Source organism: Fusarium falciforme, chromosome 1, assembly GCF_026873545.1.
Source record: "Fusarium falciforme chromosome 1, complete sequence".
In the NCBI taxonomy this organism is placed as follows: Eukaryota; Fungi; Ascomycota; class Sordariomycetes; order Hypocreales; family Nectriaceae; genus Fusarium; species Fusarium falciforme.
The window spans coordinates 1,557,372-1,569,837 of NC_070544.1; the positions used below are offsets into that span (position 1 = coordinate 1,557,372).

General features: G+C 53.4%; 2 protein-coding genes across 2 annotated transcripts; both read left to right on the forward strand.

Annotated features, from left to right (window-relative positions):
- Positions 1 to 3,922: 3,922 nt before the first annotated feature.
- NCS54_00040200 (SPX domain-containing protein) lies at positions 3,923 to 6,363 on the forward strand (the record flags this gene model as incomplete). The annotated part of the gene is made up of 3 exons (XM_053146054.1): positions 3,923 to 4,574; positions 4,659 to 6,238; positions 6,292 to 6,363. 3 exons carry the CDS (start codon positions 3,923 to 3,925, stop codon positions 6,361 to 6,363), a joined length of 2,304 nt encoding a protein of 767 aa, XP_053002029.1.
- A 1,482-nt stretch (positions 6,364 to 7,845) lies between these two features.
- Positions 7,846 to 10,640, forward strand: NCS54_00040300 (Hypothetical protein; the record flags this gene model as incomplete). Its single annotated transcript, XM_053146055.1, has 5 exons — positions 7,846 to 7,926; positions 8,070 to 9,225; positions 9,306 to 9,487; positions 9,575 to 10,497; positions 10,553 to 10,640. The coding sequence occupies 5 exons, from the start codon at positions 7,846 to 7,848 to the stop codon at positions 10,638 to 10,640; spliced, it is 2,430 nt and encodes an 809-aa protein (XP_053002030.1).
- Positions 10,641 to 12,466: the final 1,826 nt, after the last annotated feature.

Below are 12,466 nucleotides of genomic sequence, written 5' to 3' on the forward strand. Positions count from 1 at the left end.
ATGGCGAGGAGGCAGCATCGGCAGCACTCTTGCAAAAATGAACGTCTAACTATTCATTTTATCATCTGAACTTTGTGATAGTTCATCTGCCGCATAGTCCTAATTGGTAGCTCCCAAGGGGGTTCTCCATAATCACCCCGCCACAACACCAACAAGTCAGAGATCGGTAGATGGGGTGAAGCTCCCTCCGTTATAATTCACACTAAATTGTTTGCTAGCAGAACCGTTTTCACTTTTGCGGCAAACCCCTTTCGGCAGCGTCTTCCTCGTCGCCTCTGAACATTTCATCGACAGTCATCGCCTCTAGACTTGGGCCCCTGTATTTTGGCGATGGCCGTTTGGTTTTCTCTTAGCTCATGAGTTATAAACCATGGATATCGTTTAAATCTGTCCCAGTCAAGTAACATAAGCCGAATTCCCAGTTGACCATACAAGATACTGCAGAATCGTTCTTAAGAGGTATCTTGGATCCTACCTAGTGATGTCCAGAATGTGCTTGTAACCTGAAAAAGCTCCTTTGTCGGCACACTCACCACGCTTGTCCATGACGATGCATTATCTGGACTAGTGCTATATTCAGAGATGATGGATATTTCTGTAATTGTTTCTGAGACCGTTTTCTCCCTCGGACATGAGTTCTTTGGATTTCTGGGTAGCATGTTTAACCGCCATTTCGGTAAATACTCTTCACAACCATGTCGGGAGGGGTGGCTTAGGAAACCTTCTCCAATGGAGGTACTATCCTCTTAGCCTAGGAGAGCTAGAAATTGTCTTCATGGAGGGACTGGCTTCCTTTTATTTTTGTCTAGGGGCTTGGTATTATGCTACTCCAGCCCTGTCTATCAGCCATTGCGGCGTTCACATTCCTGCAGGGCGGTATCCCGGCCCGCGGCTTGTGTGAAAGATACTCTTTTACGTAGACGTTGAATCTAACAGGATTGAAAATAGGAACACTGCTGGAGCGTCGTGTATGCCGCAAGACTCTCGAATGCCGCCAGGACCATGCCGTCCTCGTTGGATTCCCACAAGACTCCAAGCTGAGTACGTCGGCGATATGTGGCTGGACTACGAGAATTTGGGATACAGCTGCTGGTTTCTCCTCCTATGCAATTGCCGGTTAGCGATACTTGATCTCAATTTCATTCTTGGACGAATAAAAATTGGTAATGGTTGTGTCGACCGGTCCTGCGCCGGCCTGGAATGCTGTAACTCATTTCAGCGCAAGACTTGATATGGGACCCGATCTAGCTCTCACCAAGAGCTGGCCTATCTGGGATATCAAAATGGGGCATTGCCTGCAAGGTCTTCTCAACCAGGGGGACTCTATGCAGCCAATTGTGTTCCTGCATGAATCAAAGACAGCTGTCTCAGAGTTGGGGGACTGCGCAATTTGAACCTAGGATAATACGAATGGCCCTGCAGAGTTTTCAAACCACAAGGCTCTCGATTGATTGTGTAGCATTACTACGTGCGTCTTCATGGGTTGGTTCAGTAGCTCAAGGGGAGGGTCGATGAGAACGTATCGGCGATGTGCCTGCTATTCGTAGGGAGTGTCCGAGGGAAGACGATGCTGCCATCAAACCATTGAAATATCTCGTGATTCTATATGAATTGGTTGGAATTAGAATGTCAACTTGGAAGAGCTCATCACTCGGGATATGGCTACATCTGAGATCGACACGTCGATACACACTTCAAAGCTACGCAGCTCTCTTTGCCAACCGATCACCTCCTTGCATCAGAACCAAAGCAGAGCCATCCACATCCGAAATATCTGATTAACCTAATGTTGGATGGACTCAGTATCCGCTGTGGCAAGGTAAACTGGGGCCCTCTCGTGCCCTCTTCCAGAGTCAGTTCCACCAACCGAGGACAAGAAGGTCACAGATCTGGCACGTCAGCTCCAGCACACTCTAGACTCTGAGCCCTCAATGTCCCTGCGTCATGACCTGTCTACGGCCATAGAAGGTTGCGTTGTCGAGTTGACTCTGTCGTCTATTGCCATCCTGAATGTGGCGCGCCAGACGGTTCACCAGCCGGAACCACGAGCCTGAGATGAAAGTGCGAGGTAACCATGTCCGGGCAAGCCATGGGTAGAACTGGGAGTTGTGAATCTTCTGTGGCTACCTTAAGAGTATCAATTCTCCCATTGAACCATCTCAGGCCCATTGCTTGCTCCAGGCTCTTCATCCTAGCGAATTCTCATATTCAGGTGTGTTCGCTAAGGCGGCTGAGACGGAGGATGGCGACCTTCTATTTCTAATAGAGACTCTTGCCACCTGCTCCTTAAATTGGTCATTGCGGACTGTGTTTAGCCCCCCCCTTGATCAACTACTGAGGACTGCGGGAACCCTTGCCCTGTGTCAGTCAAAGCTGATGAATTGTCGTACTGGGTCCCTTCAGAAAACCAACCCGTCAATGGTTTGTCACTGGGGAACACCGAACACGATTCAATACGGGGCACATCACACTGAGGCTAACCGTGTTGACGCTAGAGCAACGGTACTTGGCAATCGTTTAGGTACGGAGTCGCCCTCGGTGGCAGATGTTCGTCTCGAGAAGCGCCGAGAAGGGATCGCGAGGTGCATTGGGTTCTCACTTTGAAAAATCCTAGACGAATGTGGCCTCGACAAGACATGTCGTGTGCGCCCTTGATATTCCGAGCTCAGTCTGGCGACAGGGAATAGGGGACTCATGGTCAAATGAGACAGGAATGCTGCCATCAAGAGACCATTTTCCTTCTCAGACAGGGTCAATATTGACGTCTTGAGCCGCTCACGTGCTGTTGAGAAGGACGTTGCAATTGCGTTGCTTGGGAGATGGGCTATCGTCCCTTTGGGTCTAGTCCGTGGGCTCTAGCAGAAGCCAAGTTTCTCTCGACACGAGTGACATCTTGATGCCCGAGAGGTCAAGAACTGCGATGATTTTGCGAACCGAGGGGGTCACCAATCTGGACCAGCAACTTGATTTCCAAAATCTTCAGATGAAGCTATTCCTTCCCCTCCCCTTCACGTGCGTCAACTACAGCACCAGAATGCACAGAGCAGCAAGAATGAAAGCATGGGTCAGGTACCTGGAATCGGGGTGCATGCATGCCTACCCGCTGCGTCACTAGCCGCACGTGTATAAGTCGGGGGATCTGATAGGGCAATCGGGGAGAGAAGAAGCAGCGGCACCAGCAAGCGACACCGGGACCCGCACTTCCCTCTGAGGACTAGCCCGACCCAGGGAGCCCAGCTAAGTTTGCAGCGGGCTGTCCGCTGCGAGACACCGAGGAGCCGCTGAGCTCTCGAGACGAATGAATTGGCTAATGCAAGTGGCTGGGCCGAGCTGCTAGAGCTGTTGAAAGGGAGCTACTGAGCAAGCCCCGGTGACACTTTGGGTACCTGCTGCAGGTGGTGGGCGCGGTGGCAATGGGTGGGCTCCATTGTTGCGTCGTCTGTCTATGCTTGGTTTCACGTCGGTCGGCCTTTTTTCCTTCCATCGTGTCTACCTACCTAAACAACCTGAACTTGCTCGAGTGGGTGCATTACTCTTGCTCGTTCTTTTTTCCAGTCTCGCGACAACGTGGGACCGTGGATCACGACTCTACTACTCCCTTGGGAATCCATCAATTTTTTTTTTCACCTTCTGCCCTCTCGTCCATCCTTCTCTCATCTCCATCATCTCGTCGCGCCTTCTTCGACTCGACACTCCTGCAGAACGACATCATCATTGTGTCATGATCCTGTGACCCGACCCATCTCCCGGATCCCGTGTTACCTGCGCCTGCCATCCATTGATTGTCTCGCTCCGATCCTCCGATCCCGACGTGATAATCGCCCTACCCGGCCGTCCATTCTCCGCCGCCCGGCCGGCCTGCCTGCCTTGATAAGTGTAGTTGCTTCCTAGGCCGTGGACGACCAGCCCCTCCTCGCCCACAATGCGCTTCGGTCGCACCCTGCGCGAGTCCATCTACGCGCCATGGAAGGACAAGTACATCGACTACGCAAAGCTCAAGAGCTTGCTGCGTGAGGACGTCGCCGACGACGACCGCCCGTGGACTGAGGACGACGAGACTCGCTTCTGCGAGGAGATCTTCAACAAGCAGCTCGAGAAGGTGGCCGAGTTCCAGGAGCAGCGCTTCAACGCCCTCAAGGAGCGCGTCGATTCCGCCTTTGAGAAGCTCAAGGAGCTTGCTCCCGTCGAGTCTACCGAGGATGACGGAACCATCCCCAAGGGCGAGATCTCGGCCTCCCGCCTGCGTGCTCTCGAGTCGGAGCTCGACGACATTACTAACGAGGTCCGCGAGCTCAAGAAGTACAGCAATATCAACTACACGGGCTTCCTCAAGATCATCAAGAAGCACGATCGAAAGCGGGGTGATCACTACAAGGTCCGACCCATGATGCAGCTGAGCCTCGCTCAGCGCCCCTTCAACTCGGAGACCGGCTACTCGCCCCTCCTCAACAAGCTGTCCATTATGTACTTTGCCATCAGGCAACAGCTCGAGGAGGGCGGAGACCAGCTCCCTCCTCTGGACCTCGAGTCCCAGGGCGAGACTCACAACGGCGAGCGGTACACCGCTCACAAGTGTAGGTTTCCTTCCGAGGACGGGACGTTGCTTGGCAGTCGTACCGTGTCGTGAAACACAACAAAGTACTAACATGTCTCGGCAGTCTGGGTTCATCCCGACAACCTTCTCGAGGTCAAGACGGTCATTCTTCGACATCTGCCTGCCCTTGTTTACAGCGAGCAGTCTGCCAAGGAACTTGATGGCAGCGACTCGCCGTCTATCACTTCGCTTTACTTTGACAACAGGCAATTTGATCTCTATGGCGAAAAGGTCAACCGTCAAGCCGAGGCTACTTCCCTGCGCCTTCGCTGGTATGGGCAGCTGACCACCCGCCCGGAGATCTTTGTTGAGGAAAAGACTGTGGACGACAAGGGCAGCAGGGAGCTCAAGTTCTCCATCAAAGACAAGTATGTCAAGTCGTTTGTGGACGGCGACTACAAGATGGACAAGGCGATCCAGAAGATGAAGAGGCAGAGTTTCACACCTGAGCAGGTGGACGCCTACAAGAAGACTGTGAATGCCATCCAGAACTTTGTCAAGGAGATGGGTCTGAGCCCTGTTCTACGGGCCAACTACGTGCGAACCGCGTTCCAAAAACCCGCCGATGATCGCATCCGCATTGCCATTGACACTGATGTTGCCTTTATCCGCGAGGACACCCTCGATCGCGACCGCCCTTGCCGTGATCCCAACGAGTGGCACCGCCTGGACATTGACGAGAGTGAGATGACCTATCCCTTCAAGAAGATGAACCAGAGTGAGGTCAACCGGTTCCCCTATGCTCTTCTGGAAATCAAGTTGAAGGAGGACGGTCTCCGGAAGCGCCCATCCTGGGTTGAGGATTTGATGTCTTCTCACTTGGTCCATCCCACGCCGCGCTTCTCCAAGTTTGTGCATGGTGTGGCGGTTCTATTTGAAGACTATGTCAACAACTTGCCCTTCTGGCTCAGTGACCTCGAGGGAGATATTCGAAAGGATCCTCAGAAGTCATTTGAGGAAGAGGAGCAGCGTCGTGCCCAACGACACGAGGACGTGATGGCGGTGGGCAGCTTGATTGGCGCGGGCGCAAAGTCAGGATCGTATAAGCCTACACAGAGCTCCCCAGTGAGCAAGTCATATCTGGCAGATCGCATGTCCAAGGACTCGATCGCTCAAGCCCTCAACAACCGATCATCTAGGGTCGCCAACGGGGAGGAGAGCGGGGAGGGCAGCTCGCGACAGCAGGAGGAGCAGCAGGAGAGGTCTTATGGAACTCTCTCTTCGGTGATCCCAGGTTTCTCACTTTCCAAGTACTCTAGAGCGAAGCGAGCATCGCAGCAAGCTCTTCCCGAGGGCGTGGTGGCGCCAACTGAGTGGATCAAGAACGCTGGCGAGCTCAAGGTCGAACCCAAGGTCTGGCTCGCCAACGAGCGAACGTTCCTCAAGTGGCAGCACATCTGCATCCTTCAGGGTGGTCTGGCCGTTGGACTATACACAGCGGCCGGCAAGGATACGGTTGCCTCTATCATGGGCCTTGTCTATGTTCTGATCGCCGTCTTTGCAGGAGCTTGGGGCTACGGCATGCTTAGGGTGCGCCGAACCATGATCTTGGAACGGAGTGGCAAGGATTTTGATAATATGATTGGACCCATGATCATCAGCGTCTCTCTGATGGCTGCCCTGATCCTGAACTTTTTCTTTCAGGTACGTCTTACTGGTACGGCAAGGGTCTATCAAGTGCTAACATCAGTCAACAGTATCGGGCAGCTTTTGGACGAATGAATGATGGTAAGGATGGAAGTGAGCCTTTGTCCGAAGACCTGAGGTAGGCGAGCATGAAAGAGATGGAAGTTGTAGTGTTGGTTTTGTGAGAATCGGATAGGATGGGCGTTGGATGATGCATTCCTTTGGTGTTTCGTTTTGATCGGTTTGAAGATGTTGGAGAGGGAGGCATCGGCCATTTTACTGCTAGACTCATATGTTTTCACCAGTTGTGATTGGTCTTGTGTTGAGGTTGAGTACCTAAATATGACTCTGGTTGTCATCGATAGGAGCCATCATGTTCATGATGTGAGCAGTGCTCTCACTGTTGTTGAACATGGGACCTGCGTCTATGGTGACATTTGCAAGACTCCCTGCAATAAGGCAGGTCCTAATCTTGAGCCAAGACTGTCCCCGTCCAAATATAGCGTAGGATGATCAAGCCGAAGCATCCATCTTTGATAGAACCCCTGAAGCGCAGCATGCAGGCATGGGCTTGTTGATTGCAGCTCTTGCTCTCCACATTTATGAACTTGCATGTACCTCTATGTGTAATGATTCATGGAGATGCGTAGGATAATGTAGATGGCCCAGCTTGAACTTGTTCGCGGAGTAATTATTGCAATTGAACAATAAATCTTCTTTTGGTTTCAATGCGGCAGAATGTCTTGCCCTGGGTGCCTCGGCCTTGAGGAACAATAGGCCTCCGGCGGCAAGGCGAGGCAAGGATGGTGAGGCAGGCTCGAAGGCCCTCTACGCGCATATGTGCTGCGCGTCCCCGTCCGTACCGTACCTGCCCTGTCTCTCTTTTTCCCCTGCCCCCATCCCATCCCTTCAATTATTCCGGACGGAAGAAAAGCCTCTTTCGCAACTTTACACTTTTTCTTCTCATGTCTCTTTTTCGAGTGTGACTTCGTGGTCTTTTAAACTTTCATCTTGAGGCGTGTCAACTACGGTGTTGCTGTGAGGTGACAACAACTCCAACTGGGCCTCCTCCCCCTCCGTCTCATATCCCTGTCACATCGGCCTCCAGAGAGCTTCCCGCTGCTTGGACGACAGCCTCGCCTCCACGATTGTCGACCTGCAAGTCGCGCCACAAAAAAAAACGCGGCTTCCCCTGCCCGGGCCGTCCATTTTGAGGCCTGCGTGCGCTGGGTGTGGGCAATTCTGGGCTGCGCATTTTCATCTCCCCTTCTCTTCCCGCTTTCACGAGCAATTCCCTAGCTCTCTCTCTCTCTCTCTCTTATCGCTTCTCCTCAGAGAAACAACCAAGACTTGACAGGAGCGGGGAGATCATGTGCAACGTCGAGCCCGTCTGCTGCTAACTTAGCTAACTCGGCGAGCTACGTACCATACCCTGGGTTTCCGATTTCCCTTTCTACCTGAACCCAGTCCCGCGCGCCATCGGGCGTCGCGAACCGCACGACCTGCGACCAACATCTCTTTTCGCGACATCATCCTCCCTCCTCATGGGCTTTTCTCGATAACCCCATCCTCTTCGCCAGCTTCGCGAGTCGCCCTAGAGCTGCGCTGTCGCTGCTCATGACATCATGACGGACCAAGGCGAAAAGAAGGGTCTTTGGAGCCTTTTCCGAAGAGCCAGTAGCAGGAGACAATCCACCAAACCACCGGTGCGTAGTGGCATCTTCTTTGTTCTTGAGCGCGCCGTGCCTCGGCTTCTGCAGAGCTCTAGCTCTGCCATGCCAAGCCAAGCTTAACTCGACAACCTCATCACTTGAGAGTCTCTTTGCTGACTGTACCCCGTGGCTTCTAGACAAGGGAACACCTCGAGCCCAAGGAATACCACCGACCCCGCCGTGCTAGCAATGGCGATGCTATTCAACCCTTTCCACAAAACTCTGGTTCTGCTCCCGATCTCAGCTACGAGAAGCGCCGCCCCGCGACCGCCGATGACGAATCTCGCGTCCGACGCCGACCTAGAAGGTCGCAGCCCGAACCTGAGCCCGAACCTCGACAAGTGAGGTCTACCCCCTTCTTGAAGAAACCTCGTGGTGTAAACGGACGCACCGCCACCACAGCCCGATCCCGTGAACCTCTTACCACCTCCTGGCCTCCCGAAGGCATCTCTATCAACGATGAGTTGCCGCCACAGCATGCCCTGGAACTTGTCGCCCGCGGCGCTCCCTCTCACAAAGGCCATAAACGTCCAATCCCCCATCACCCCGAAGAGTTCTTCTCGCTCTACACAACCTCTGGTGGTAATCGATCTAATGGCAAAGGCACCGACCATATGGATGTCTCCAACCTTCACGATTCGATGACCCAGCTGATGACCCTGCGACTGCTTGGTCACGGCCATGCCACTTATCCATGGGAAACACTCGAGCAGCCTAGCTACTCATTCTTTTTTGGCCACTTGCCGGGAACTATCACTCTTAATGAATGGGCCTCCATGTCGAGCGTCTTGCCTCCTGCCATCATGCTCCGCGACTCCGGCGTCGTGCCTCGACCGATGGATCTTGAGAGCATCTTCGACCGATTACAGGAACTGCGCTATGGCCTCGAGGATGATAATGAGGCTATGTTGTATCGCAACCTTTACAAACGCATTCTGAGGGACCCCGACAAGATCTTTAGTCCCCATCGGACCCTCGACAAGCAAATTACCGACCTCATCCTTGTCCTGTCACGCCCAGAATGGATCGACTTTAGCAATCCGCGCAACCAGGTCGCGACCCGCTTCATCTTTGACAGGGGCGAAGAAAACCGCGAACAATACCAGAAGTTCTTCCACCAGCTACTTCTCAGTCTCGAGCTGGAGCTGCGCATTCAGTCGCAACAACATGGCGACTGGGCAAAAGAGAAGCTAACCTCTCAGATCCCTCCCACGATCCAGTGGAACCTGGCCCTGGCTCGTCGATGGCAGAATTTCGTCCGCGTTGACGACTTTGGCAAGACCCCTGAAGATAGTAAGCAGCCCGTGTTGGTAGCGACATGCTACGGAGCATGACATACACCAAGAATTTGGGTTTTCTAACACTGGCTGCAGTCCTTCTCCGCTACAAATTAAAGAAGCGCCAGATCAGGATGCTGAGGCGCTTTGCCCAGATGATGAGGTGGCCAAACCTGGATGAGACCCTTGATAATATGAAACAAAAAGACTCGGAGATGTCTTTGGATGAAGTCAGCTCTGATGCCTTTGCCTTTTTCAGCGGGCTCGTGCTGCCTGGGGTGAGTTTGACCGTTCATGACCCTGGAACTTATAAGCGGCGGTAGTCGTTGGCTTGTTTGATGCGTGAAGGCTGACTTGAGGAACAGCAAACGTTCCCCTTTCTCATCATGAACACACTCCTTGATCTCGACCCTGATAATGCCACCAATGAATTGGCCCTTCTTTCACACATGCACCCTCAGTGCGGTTTCCAGTATCGAAACAGCTACACATACTGGTCTGCCACTTGCATTGTAGGCAAGGTTCTAGCACCTACCTGCCACGGGGTTGCTGGGTGGGTCGGTCCCGCGCGGACGACGACAGATCTAGCTCCATCTCAGATTGCACGTATCCGCAGTAGAAAACCAAAACAACGGATGAGTGACAAGGACGTGGAGTCGATGGGGGAGCGATCCGACCCGCTGGGTCCGCCGGCTGAGGTCTATCCCGTGGACGAATATCAGCCGGTAGCGCCGAAAGGTGGCCCTGATGATGCTGTTGACACGGTGCGGATAGAACTGCTGAGCCTCAAAGCTGCGGATCGGCCCGACGGTGCATCCCCCACAAGTTCAGGCTCACGGCTGTTTGACGCGACGGTGCAGTTCGCTATCGATGGGGTATCATGGCCGTTGCGGCTCATGTATGACGTATCTTTTGTGGCAGCATGGCCGTGTTCCGAGGGGCCACATCCACTCTTCTTCGACTACATATATACGGCGATCCGTGTTGACTCGATAGTTGGGGTACGGGACTGGGGAGGCCTTTACGGGGGACCACCGTCGCATAGTGTGCGATCGAGCCCCGGTCCAGGCATGATGCAGGGACCGTACCGGGATATGTTCAGCCATAGCTTTGGTCATAACCGTCTTCAGGGTCACCTATTCGGCCATGGCGCCAACGAGGAAGAAGACGACGACGAGAAGGTGCTCGTGGTTGAAGCGTTCGGGGTGCGCGACAATGAGGTCCTCGCTCGAGCTTGGTGCTCGCATTGGGGCCTCAGCGCGATCGTGGCAGATGTTCAAAAGACATGGTGAGTTGAATACTGAGCTATGAAGCTATCATGACTTGAGCTGACAGACGTGCAGCATGGCGTGTGCCATCCGAGAAGCGTACGCGGCTACGCTTACAGTGGTGATCCTGGTAGAAGGACAGGAATACCCCAATGATGATTAATGACTGTTATGAAGTTATGTACTGTTCGCCTTTTCCTGCCAGCGTTGCGTTGCGAGACTGGCTGGCGATGCGGGAATGGGTGCGAAGAGTGAATCTTGAGTCTCGAAGGCCAAGAGGGACAAATAATGGGAAATCTGTCGAGGGTGGGCGGAGTTTAAAGGCAAGGGTCTGATTTGTGAACCAAGGGATAAGAGTAGGGCTCATCTGGCGGTGAGGGAGCAGTTGTATGAATGCTTGTATATTGATTGAGGGTTTCAGAGGTCACGCTCGGGCTCGGTGAAGGATCGGCCGACCTTGGACGAGGAACAAGGTTTAGTTGGGCCCCGAAAGTTAGTGGATAGTTTCACAACTCAAAAGAATAGTTGCTATAATGGGGTTGCCTGTAGCGGGAGTAGGTCATTCGCCGCGAAGGTCCATAGCTCTCAGGTGTTATGGGTTGAATCATGACCTGACTGAGTTGTTCACCGTACCGGGGCAGGTCCAGCAGGTGAGCATTCTCGGTGAGCGGCATGCAGCTTGCTATTGGCCAATTGGCTCTGTCAGCGCAATTGCTCAGTGGCCAGAGTCTACGGATAGTCCGGATCTGGAAGCCCGAGGCTTTGGGACCGTTCCATTGCCCGGATGCAGCACCCCGGCCAGAGATACCCGGAGGGGGGCCTGAGCTGCATGATGTTAAATCAACCCCTCTTGAGGTGGACGGAGAGATAGCAAGTGCATGCTTAAGAGGACGGAGAAGAGAGCTAACCCGAGCCTCTAGGCAAGTCGGATAATAGCCGACCGGCTCGGCAGAGAGAGAAGCAGGACGGGGAACACAGCCGGGTTCTTGTCTAATAGGAACAGATAATCCCGGCTAAGGTCATATTTTTTGCGAGGTCATCTGAACAAGAATGGATTTTTCTGTACCCGCTGCGGTGCGCGCGGGATAAGGCAGGGGGAGACAACGACGAGCCGACGCCACATCACCCTCGTCTCACCATGGTTGCAGGCACAGAATGGAGGTTGACGACGGGATGTGTGAAGGAGAAGAGCGAAGACCGGAGGTGAGCGAAGCGGCAGCGGTGAGCGCCTGCTGTGCGAGCGAGGAGGTGGAGAAGACTGCTGCGTGTGTGGGTGCGCAGCGGCCGATCATGGCGAGCCGTGAGTCGCGCGGGTCGATAGACGTTGCTGCGAGGCTAGAGCAGTTATCGCATCGTGCTAACGGCTAGGCAATCGTTTGAGAGAGGAGGGAGTTGTTGTTGAGTAAAGCAGTCTAGTCAACAAAAATGTTTGATGCGAGTTTGCTTGAATGCATGACGGTCCAAAGTCGGGATGAAAGAGTGGTGGTTTCTGTGTAGCTCCTTCTTGGATCAGCTCTTTCCTTTGATCCCCACGGTCTCATGATTGGTCATCAGGCAGTTGAGGATCGCCAAAAGGAAGACGCAACAAGGAGGAGAATAGGGCATTAGAAAATATCATCTGCTTCTTACCAAGCCAAGTCTCTTCCAATTCATCCAATTCGCCTTGTATCCCGTCACATTTTTGTTGCCCATCATGGGTTCTACAGCTGATCATGAAGTCTTCCCACTAGCTCCATCGGGCTGTGATGGACTGATGGCTCGTGTCGAGGGCCTTCGGCTCCGTGGAAACGATCCGCCCCCTCCCCCCAGGCAGCAGCTTTTTTTCACATGGGGGAGAAACGGCGATGCCGTCTTGGGCATTAGTCTTGGGCTTGAAAAAAGACCTTCTTTCTTGGCTGATGGTGGGGGAAATGTCGAGAGAGGAAAAAGAAAGACCTGAGCGACACACGAAGGGGCCGTCTATCAGAGTGTGCTGCAGGACAAGGACCG